This window comes from Podarcis vaucheri (assembly GCF_965113315.1).
Source record: "Podarcis vaucheri genome assembly, chromosome: 10".
In the NCBI taxonomy this organism is placed as follows: Eukaryota; Metazoa; Chordata; class Lepidosauria; order Squamata; family Lacertidae; genus Podarcis; species Podarcis vaucheri.
Window position 1 is genome coordinate 56,330,469 of NC_138748.1, and position 10,940 is coordinate 56,341,408.

Sequence of the window (10,940 nt, forward strand, 5' to 3'; positions counted from 1 at the left end):
AGTTGCTGCCTATCAACTGATAAGTGGCAACTTCAAGCCCACTGGATTGTATTTGCTACCATGTTTCCTGGTAGCACAGCTGGTCTATGCAGAAACCAGGCACCCACCAGTTAAAGTGGGCCACTGGAGTTGGGGTAACCCACAACTAGGCCCCCCCAGCTGGATCCAGTTCCCTACCCCTGATCTAGAGTTTCCTTTCATGTGCCAGAGGTCATCCTTAAGAAGTGAAATATGAACACTGTGCATTTGGGATGGGAAAACTTAAGTACCCATCATGTTGCCAGTGTCCTGATTTGCTTCCCTCTCTCCCTAGGCAATCTGTCTGCTCAGAGTGCACCTTCGGTCTTGCCCCAACAGCAGACCCTCCTCCCTCCTGGCACTGTCCAAGAGACAGGACAGAACCATCTGTTACAGCCTCTGAAACCATCTCCTTCTAGTGAGAACCTCTACTCTGCCTTTACTAGTGATGGTGCCATTTCTGCGCCAGGCCAAGGTAAATGTTGTAGATTAGCAGCATGGAAAGAAACATGACTGGGTGCTGAGGTGGGGGATTAAATATCCTGCTACATTTCAGATTATCTCCTTCGTAGGATGAAGCTGTGAGGCCTGGGACACTCCGGCAAGTAAAATTAAGGATATGACAGTGAAGGTTGCCCTGTATGTTTTTGCACCTTCCACATCAAGGAGAGATGATGGAGGGGAAGAGCTTGAGGCAGATAGTGCAATATGTTCTCCCTGATAAATTGGGAGCTTGTCAACTTTATTTGCACAAGTTAGAAGTTTATCATGGTCCCTGAGAGACCATATTTGAATTTGCAGTTTGCATGCATAACATACTCATTTCTGACACACACATTAATGGTGTGGGTGGAGTGGCTTCAAGACAAGGAGGTGGATATATCAATACAATAACAGAATATGCTACTGCTTCTTCCAAGTCACCTTCCTAATGAGAAGGGAGCTTCTGCTCATTCCTTTTTAACCATATGAGCCCTACTAACCTGTACCTCGTGTGTCTTTCAAGTTGTGCAATGTATTATGTCAATGTGTGCATTGGCTGTTTTATATCACTTGTGGCATGCAACCCTGTTCCTGCTGGATTAACTATTGGAGGATAGCTCTGTTCCAGTTGAGGAAACAAACATGATTTTGAGAGTGGGGGTGGGGGAAAGAAGAGTCCTGGCTCCTTGGGTCTTGCAAATGCTCCTCTACCAGTGAGGTTCTTTTCTCTTGTGTCTTGCTAGTGCATTTCACCACCAGCTTAAAGAGTTTTCTAACATCTTGTAGTTGTGTTCTGTCTCTCTTCTCTTCTCCTTGTTCTTCCCCTCTTTTATTTTTGTTTTATCACAGGGTGTGTGAAGTTTAACTGTGCATCTGAGCGGGTGACATTCAAGCCTGGTGGCAGGAGGACCCGATTTCTGAGTACGCCCTGCTTGGCTCTTTGTGTGTAACACCTTTACTCCTTCCTCGTCTTTTTGTTTTCTGCTACTTGGATCTGTTGTCACATGCTGTCCATTCACATCTGCCTTCTTGTGTCTCTCCAACCCCAGGGCTTGGCTGAGTTGCTCTTAAGTATATCCTCCAGAAAGCTGTCTTTAAAAAAATGATTGTGCTGCTCAGCCAAAAGGCTACAATGATAGTGGCTTATGTTTTTCAAGTTTTAATGATGCTTTGGGTAGCAAACTCCTTTCCTCAGCTTATAGTCTTCCCTGTAGTAACTGCAGGGAAGGCCATGATAGAACCTTTCCTAGTGGTTCAGCTGGGGTTCTGTGCAGACCTGGGCCAGTTTGCATAACTCTGAAGAGGCACAGCCAGCTGTTTATTTGTTTGGGCAGAGTGTGTATGTGGCAGTGACTGTCACTGCTTCAACATGCATAGCAGCAATTCAGGGTTGAGGGCTGTGTCTACTGTTGAATTGGTGCTCATGATGGAACACTTCATAGAATCGTAGAATTGGAAAGGTTCCCAAGGGTCATCTAGCTCAACCCCTTGCAGTGCAGGAATCTCAGCTAAAGCATCCTTGACAGATGTCTGCTGCTTTTCCACCAAAGGACTTGAAATCAAGACGACAGTCCAGGAAGCAGTGACTAGTATCTACTTTTGGAGCTGTGGGCATTGTACCTTGTTGTTACTCCTGTTGGAGGGAATTGCTAGCTTTTTTTGCCACTTCACCCCACCTCAATTCTTAGCAGAGGAAAATGTTTAAGATCCCCATCTCTTGACTAAAATAGGAACCTGGGAAGGGATTATTTGTATTAGCTCATGAGTTGCATAGAAATATGATCAGCTTAGCATATGGGTGCCTTATTCAGGTTTAGACATGCAAAACCTACTTCATGCTTCATCAGTTTTAGTTAGAAGAGTGACTTGTGGGAATGTATGCTTGAATGGGAAGGGCCAATGTTTGAGAAAGGGTATTCCTTCCCTCTTCCTGTGCTTTGGAAGGGAAATGTAATCCCTTAATAATTGGGATTAAGATGCTTCCAGCATAAATATTTCTTGTGCTGCTTCTCATGTGTTGCTTGGCACACTGTCCTTGCAGAGTGTAAAAACATGTTCAGCCTGCTTTGCTGGAGCTGTGTATTACACTTCTGAAATTAATGGTGTTTAAAGGACTATAAGGCACTTAACAAATAATATAGACCTAATAAAAGGATTAAAATTATAGCCAAAGGAATATAAAAATAGCTCTAAAAATAGCTGTTCTACATACATTTGATTGGGTCTGTCTCCAACTTCTACTGAACTAGACAGGGCCATGGAAATAGGTGTAAATGGATGGGTCGGTTGTGCTGTGATTCTCCAGCAGTTTGACTTCACCCCCGGAGGCACACTCCATTGTCTCTCAAGACAGACAGATGCCAACAACATGTGTCTATTGAATTGTGTGCTTATGCTGCAGATAGAATACTTTTTTTCCTGGGTGTGCAAATTGTATTCTTCTTCCCAGACTTAAAAAAACCAGCAGGATCTTGGGATCCTATTTTTGAAGAGCATCTGTCCATGTACACTGAGCAGCAGCTCAGCCACGCCAGGGATTTTTCTGTGCCTGTACCTAATGAGCCGAGCAGCAGATTCCAAGACAGCCTTGCACAAGGACAGCTACAATGAAAATCATAAGATAATGATATTTGACTTCAGAGAAGTTAAAAGAAACTACCTTTTTAGGATTTGAACTTGCAGCACTGCTTTAGCCTCATCGTACTTGGTTTTTAGTTGCTTGGGGCAACTGGAGTACTCTAAGTCATGCATATTTATTCTTATTTAAAGTATTTATATCCTGCCTTTCAATCCATATGAATCTATAGGGTGGGTGGCCAGCACCCATCATAAAAACTCTTGCAGAACATGCAGCTCTTCTCCCCATCTCAGGCTTCTTAACTGGAAATCTCAATGTGGACAGTATAAGGCAGATCTGAAAGGATCTGCAAAAAATAGTGATAAAGGCAGGACTAAGAACTAGCTTCTCCCAGAAAACATTGAATTGCAATAAAAGATTAATAAGAGATCAAGGAGTAGTCATCCTTTATTATTGTGGTGGATAATTAATTAATAGCAAAGATACGGCTAATCTTGCTGCACACTTGCTCTAGTTTTAATGTGGCTGTTGAACGGGAGGTACCTTTGTGAAGTAAGATCCATGATGGGGAGACAGAAAATGCTACTTTGGTCTCTGGAAGTAATGGCATATGTGCAGTACCCTCTGCTGCATCCCTCAGTTTATTGCAGCTGTCCTGTAAAACAAGGCAGCACTTGTGGAAGCACGGCTTGGCTTGATGCTCAGTTTGTTTACAAATTTCTTGTTTTACTGGATTTTGACCCGACATCCTATCACAGATTCTGGGATGGTGGGAAAAGGTTTCTGTTAGAAGTTAGAAGACTGGGCACAAATAACGGGTGGGTTTCTTGATAGCTGGAGAAGAAGTGGAAGAGATTCAACAGGTATGTCCCTACCTCTGGTGGCACTGATGTTCCAGGAAATAGGGAATCAGAGAATGTCAGAATAGAGCCATTATAACGTACTCTCAAAACTTTCAGTGAGAAGGAGAAATCTGATCAGCTGGGCATAAATTAAAGATTTAGTCCAGTGTTCAGTTCAGGATTTGTTTGACTTTCAGTTCGAACTGGACTGAAGCTTTGTCTCCTCCAATCAGTAAGAGTACCTGAACTGTTGTCTGAGACTCACTCAGTCTAACTCACCAAAACCTACTTAATATTGGATGAAATGATTAGGCCACAATCTTAATACATGTGAGAGATACAGGTGCACAAACTAAATGTGAATATTGATGCAGCTCCTCCAGTTGCCACTGTGTGTCTTGCTAGAAAAGTCCTGAAAGAATCGAAAGCAGTGTCACCAAAGGACAGGGTCCTGTTGTATTCTCCCCTCTTTATAACCAGGCTATTTGTGCTGTTTGCTTGACACTAAATGTTTCTCACTGTTTCTCCCTAACAAAATGCTTTCTCTTTGTGCTTCAGGGAAGATGGTGAAAAAAGTCTGCCCTTGCAACCAGCTCTGTAGTAATTATTGCATTTTGGTTACTTCTGAACTCTGATTGCCAAGCTGCTGTGTTTAAGTTTTCCTCTGATCTCTGAAGCTTAACCTCCCTGAATCTGTCTTGAGCACAGCATCTGTCTCTGTGTCCCTTTCTAACTTGTTTCTGCACTAACACTGCAACAGGCCTGGCCACCTCACGACGGCAGTTCCTTGCTGGAATGGCATGTTTTGACTATCAGTCACCTGTGTCCTCCTGGCTGACGAGTAATGATGCCAAAGTGTACATTAGCACAAGTAATTGGCAGCATTTTGGGTCAGAAGGCAAAATCTCCCTCGTTCATGGGCTTTGTGTGCAGTGATCATAGTGGAAGGGGTTTGCCCTAAGCACTGATCCAATTTCAAAAGGAGCTTCCATATCTTACTAAGAGGAAGGGCAAGGACCCAGATGTCCTTAGAGAGTACCCGCAACAGGAGAAAGTGTCATCATCAATGAAGAGTCAGTAAATGGGAGTGAAGCAAATTGGCAGCGTTAAGGTGGGGAAGGAGCAGCGGCGTGTGCAGTGATGTGATCCACAGGGCCAGTTAAGCCTCTGCATTTGTTCAGTTGTATGAAGAGCCGAAATAAGTTTCTGTAACGTTTGCTGTGACTGAGCAAGATTGGAGGGAAGTTTTTTCCCCATGGTCACTGACCTAAGTGCTTGTCAGACTCTTCTTGATGGCTGGTTCAGTAGATGAAGTGTCTCGAGAACTGGCTTCATAATAAACCAGACACAAGAGTATTTTCAATACAGCTCACATTTAATATGACATTCCCTCTTATATTTTTGTTTTAGAGGGAAGACAATCTGGTGCATTTTCAACAGCTTGTAAAGTAAAAAGCCAAACATTAACAGACCCCACCTATCACTTCTGGATTGAAACTCTCTCCCCACCCCCAATTTACTATTGGGGGGCAGTGTCTGGGCATTGCAACAAGAGCTGTGTTTTCTGGCCATCAGGAAGGGGCTGATGGATATGTGCCGGTCCCTGCATGAAATTGTTGTCAGGAGAATGCACTGATATTTTTATTGGTACCATGTATCAAGATTCTTACCACCAGCACCACTTTTTTAAAATCTCTGTTGCCTGTTCCCTGTACTGTTCTTCAGGTTGCTCATTTTTTTTACTTAGATGTGTGTTTGTGTTCCAGTTTCTCACACTACATGGCTGAATCTTGTTGCATCACAAGTATAGTTTCCTTTGCATGTTACACAGTTACGATCTTATTACTATTAACTCTGCATTCCTTCCTCTCACCTGGGCAGAGGATTCTTCCTCCTTCCTCTTCCCTGCATGTGGATGAGCACCACTCCCATCTTATTTAGTAGTTTTTTTGGGGGGACTGCTGCGTCTTTCACCACCTTGGGTAGTTTTATCCGCTTATTTGTATTTCACAATGCAGTGGCACCTTGCTCAGTTGCTCTAACCAATTACAGTGGTGCCTCGCAAGACGAAAAGAATCCGTTCTGTGATTCTCTTCATCTAGCGGTTTTTTCGTCTTGCGAAGCAAGCCCATTAGCGGATTAGCGCTATTAGCGGCATTTAGCGGCTTATCTGCTGATCAGATCAGCTGATAAGCGGCTTAGCAGCTTAGAAAAAGGGGGAGAAAGGGGGGGAAACCAGCAGGAACTCGCAAGACATTGTCGTCTTGCGAAGCAAGCCCATAGGAAATTCGTTTTGCGAAGCACCTCCAAAACGGAAAACTCTTTCGTCTAGCGAGTTTTCCATCTTGCAAGGCATTCGTCTTGCGGGGCACCACTGTATAATGTTTTGAATTCTTGTCTAATCTGGCTTGGATTCAGGGAGGCCAGTTTTATCCCAAAGAATCAAGGGTCCAGTTAAGTTGCCAGTACCTATGACTTTGCTTCTGTCAGCAAGTTCTTGAGCAGCGGGAATGGATTATCAGTTTTTAGATTTGAGTCTTGTGCAGTGGGAACTCTTGGTTCCCTCTTTGACTTCTTATAAAGCTTTGATTCCATTATTTTGACAGTCCCAGGAGCAAGCTGGGTGGAATTAATGTGCTACCTTCTACTGGTCTAATTGGTGTTTCCTCAGCTGTTTTTTCATCAGGTTGTACCTTCACTCCTTCCTTGTGTTGAAATAGGAAGGCCTTTTCAGTGGACTTGAATTGTACTGAAGGCTTTCCCAGATGCACTTCTTGTACAGTCTTGAGCAATGCAATGGGCTCATTGGCTTCTATACATTGGAGACAGTGTCCTATCTCAGTGGTCATGGTGCTTGTTTCATAGCACATGTGGGGTTCTCAACGCTCTTAAACTCTTGTATTTAGGTTGCTGCTTCCTGAATAACCATTTTGGACAAGTAAAAACAACTCTTTCACACCATTCCACTACAGATTTGCTATAGAATGGCCATCACAGCAGAAACTTGGATGCTTTGGATTTCCCTTCATTCTTAGAATTTGATCCTACCAGGTGCCATATTCTAAACTGAAACAGTTCCTTGCATTTCTCTTTGCAGAGCTGTATAAAATTCTGTATGGTGTGAAACCCAAATGTGCAGGTTCTCCTGGAAGCTGCCATCTGAGTTGGAAGCACCAGGTGATGGTTTGCCGCTTCCTTTTGGCACTGTTGTGCTTGGACAGTAAGCCAGCAGGTTTCAGGTACATTCATGAAGATGGAAGTACCTGCCAGTAATACAATGTCTCGTTCCAATAACGAGTCCCTGGGGCTTCTTAGTTTCCATCTGCAGAGCAGAGCAGCTGTCCGTGCTGAGTGAGTGGGCAGAGTTGGCAGTAGCATTAGCTTGATATAATAGGTGCTTGTTGACAATGTAGAGGAACCCATTACTCATGGACCTGTCATTGATACCAAAAGCTAGTTCATTCCCCAGTGGAAAATGGCAACGTTGCAGACCACCCACTGATCTGGAAAATAACACACAATTACATGATTAACCTAATAGGAGTGAAACTGCTAGCTGAGCCCTAAATCCCTTCCTCTTCATTATGTCCTGGTACTGAATTGTAGAATTCATGTGCATGGCTTTTTAAACTCTTGCTTTCTCCTATTTTTCCATTGTAGCTATAGTTTTGATGGCCTTCAGGAACTATCATACAGTCAGGTTTAAATGACAGCCATTGCTTTGCTCTTCTAGGGACCAGCAGTACAAACACTGTTGCGGGTACAGTGAACAGCCAGGCACCTCAGTCTCAGCCTCCTGCCTCTAGTCGAAAAGGGACCTTTACGGATGACCTGCACAAGCTAGTAGACAACTGGGCTCGCGATGCCATGAGCCTCTCTGGCAAGAAAGGAGGCAAGGGGCATGGCAATTATGAGGTAAGTACTTGCTTGGGGCATTTTATCTGGTCGTAGGCACTCGGCCAACTTACAAATCATTCATGGAAGAATCTGACACATTTCTGAGGGAGAAGCCTCTACGGACTGTTTTAACATTGTTTGGCAATTCTGAAATAACCTCTTGGGTTGGGTTTTCTTTTTAGGGCCCAGGAATGGCAAGGAAGTTCTCTGCACCAGGTCAGCTCTGCATCTCGATGACGTCTTCCCTTGGTGCTACACCCATCTCTGCTGCGTCAGCTACCTCCCTAGGTCACTTCACAAAGGCCATGTGCCCCCCTCAGCCATACGGTTTCCCAGCAGTGCCCTTTGTAGCTCCCTGGAGCGGGACAGGTGGTCCAGCACCGCAGCCTTTAGGCCAGTTCCAGCCTGTAGGTGCCACCTCATTGCAAAGCTTCAACATCAGCAACTTGCAGAAATCCATCAGCAACCCCCCTGGCTCTAATCTGCGGACCACTTAATGAGACCCAGGCATGCTGCTGGGTAGACTTGAGGGGGGAAATCAGGCCCTGAACCAACCACTAGGCTGCAGTGAACTGGCTATTAGCGCCCGGGGGGGGGTGAACTTCCTCCTCTAACCATTGCTCTCTGCTCTCCGTAAGAAAAGCCCTCCATTTTGAATATGGGGAGAAGAGTGATCAGGATCTTCCACGATGGGACATGCTTCCTCTCGTCTGTGGCAAGTGTGTAAAGATGAAAGCTACCACACAAGCCAAGGGCTTCGTGCTGTAAAATTCATTTGGCTTAAGATGCTGAATCTACATGGGTTGAGACGGGAGAATTGTTGTTAGTTTTAGCATGAATCTTTAGTATGCCATTTGTCTTGCTCTGAGGAATTAAGCCGGGGGTGGGGGGAGCTGTCCATTATTTCCATGTCTCTTCCTTCCGTCAGACCATCACACCGAAGTTCCTGAGCTGATGGGGCACACAAGTGGACTTGCAGAACAGCCCGTGCTTTGACATAGGTCATTACTGCTTTAAGTAAAAGATATTAACAGCTTTGACTGCAGCATTAGAGCAATTTAAATTGTTTAGAAGACAAATTTTTTAAAAAGTTCCCTGCGGACATGTACTTACCATCAGTTTTGATGTGGAAACACTGTGATATATAAATGTTGTTGGACAACAGTAGTTTAAAAAAAATGAGTGGCATATAGAGGGTTAAACAGTTAAAAAGGAAAAAAAAATGGGGGGAAAGCTAGCTATATCCTGATACTTATTGGAGACACTTTAACTTTTTTTCCTTTGTATTTTCATTGTATTAGATAAATGTGAATGTATAATTGTATAAATTAATGTACTTGAATACTTGTCTGTTCTCCCAGTATGCTTGCTGGATATTTTAGTGCCTTGGACTTTTATTGCTTCTACAGTTAGTATCACCTTCCCAGCAGACTTTCGCCAGGCAGAGGGAGGTTATTTGGATATAGTCACTGGAATACCAAAGGCATAACACATTGGATGCTTATACTGTAATAGTGTCAAGAGTAGGTGTTGGAGGGGGAGCTATTGCAGCTTTTGTGTCGGAAGAGTAAAGCTATGGAGTGGTGGGGGAAACTGATGTGGCTGATGCAGCAGCAGTGAGGGATTTATGCGGAGGTGCTGAAGAGAATGAACACAGTGACCAGAGTAGAAGCTGGGTTGTTGAGAATAAGGGAAGTGGGGGGGGGGGAGAGGGACATCTTTGAAGGGGTAAGCACCTACGGGTGGGTTGACTTTTAAGCTATAAAGGTTTTTTTAGTAAGGGTAATGTATGTCAAGGGATTGGAGCGATCACTCTGGAGAGGGAGGGTGTTTGCTGGGATTTGCTCCCCCCCTGCCCTGCCTGTCAATCCAATCCTGAAAGGCCAGGAACACATCTTCCTGGTGCAGCATCCATTGCTAAGGATGGATACACTTGAAACAGCCAGCATCAAAAACAACTTTTTCTTTCTATGTCTAAAGGACTTAAAACTGGTACCAGGACTGTAACTAACTGTGTTGCCTTTTAGTAGGTGTACTATATCTCCTACTCGCCTTCCTCTTTCTAACTCAAAATACTGGTTTCCCCGATCAAATGAAATAACTGCAACCAACTAGTATTACTTTGCATTGCAGCAGCAGGCTGTGAAGTCAAAGTACTTCTGCTTTGGACTTGGGAGCAGCTTTACTGCTTGGTCTGGAAGTCTGTTTTCTCTTTCCCCACCCCCGGAAGTCCTCTAAAGTTAGCAAGGACATTTGTTCTTTCTGTATTTCTTTCACTCTTCCCTCAAACATATGCACAAGTCTTTCTTTCTTTTCTTCCCTTCGCCTCAAGTTGAAGTTTACAGTGGTTTTGTCAGGCAGAGGTAAGATTTGGACCCGGTGGCTGAAAACAAAAGACGCAAGTCTAGGTGGCTGGGATTCAACAACTTTTCAGAATTAAAAAAAAGCCCTCACAGGTGAGATGGGAAATTCAAGGTGAGGTTGATGTGCAGAAAGCAGGAAGGAGCAATGGATGAAAAGATGCCACCAAATGTTAGAAGATCTAGTCAGCTGAGTGTTGCACAAGGATAGTATTTTGGTTTAATATGTTTGAGGTCGAGTTTTCACTTAGTTATGCAAGTACTGGTTTTATTTACCATTGATTTCCCTCCTGTGGATGAAATAACTGAGGTCTAGAGGAATTAACTAATGCTACTGAACTGTTAAATTATTTTGTGTTATTACACTTTGAATACCTTTTTCCACAAGATCTGTTTCTGAATTACAGATGTTTTCTTTACATTATTTAACAATGTACACTGTAAAAAAATAAAATAAAATGAATTCAAACCTTGGGCTTCCCTGGCCGTAGTTAATGGTATGTTTTGCACTAAATCCAGGCATTGCGCTTCCTGTATGATTGCGCTTTGTGCTGCAGTTTGTTACCTTCTTTGTAGATATTTAATGAAATCATTCAAATAAACCAAACCTGCTTTTGTTGAGCTGTGGTTTTTCATTTTCGAATGGCCTTGGTTCCTCCTGTGCCCGAAGCTTAACAATTGTTAGTGAGCTCTTGTTACTCCCACTAGCATTATTGTTAACAATCACTTGAGTTTGAAGGAGTGCAGGTGCCTTCAAACAAA

The 10,940-nt window shown here is 43.6% G+C and overlaps 1 protein-coding gene across 12 annotated transcripts in view; it reads left to right on the forward strand.

Annotated features, from left to right (window-relative positions):
- The window catches only part of WNK1 (WNK lysine deficient protein kinase 1), a 107,836-nt gene extending 97,037 nt beyond the window's left edge, over positions 1-10,799 (forward strand). For 4 of the 12 annotated variants that reach the window (XM_082240299.1, XM_082240302.1, XM_082240294.1 and 1 more), the window contains 5 exons: positions 314-493; positions 1,351-1,443; positions 4,480-4,521; positions 7,655-7,836; positions 8,001-10,799. In XM_082240299.1, the coding sequence (XP_082096425.1) occupies positions 314-493; positions 1,351-1,443; positions 4,480-4,521; positions 7,655-7,836; positions 8,001-8,315 (812 nt within the window). In that variant the 3' untranslated portion in view covers positions 8,316-10,799. Of the gene's footprint in view, positions 1-313; positions 494-590; positions 1,329-1,350; positions 1,444-4,479; positions 4,522-7,654; positions 7,837-8,000 lie in introns of those variants that run through there. The other 8 variants (XM_082240301.1, XM_082240296.1, XM_082240293.1 and 5 more) reach the window with 7 other exon arrangements.
- Positions 10,800-10,940: the final 141 nt, after the last annotated feature.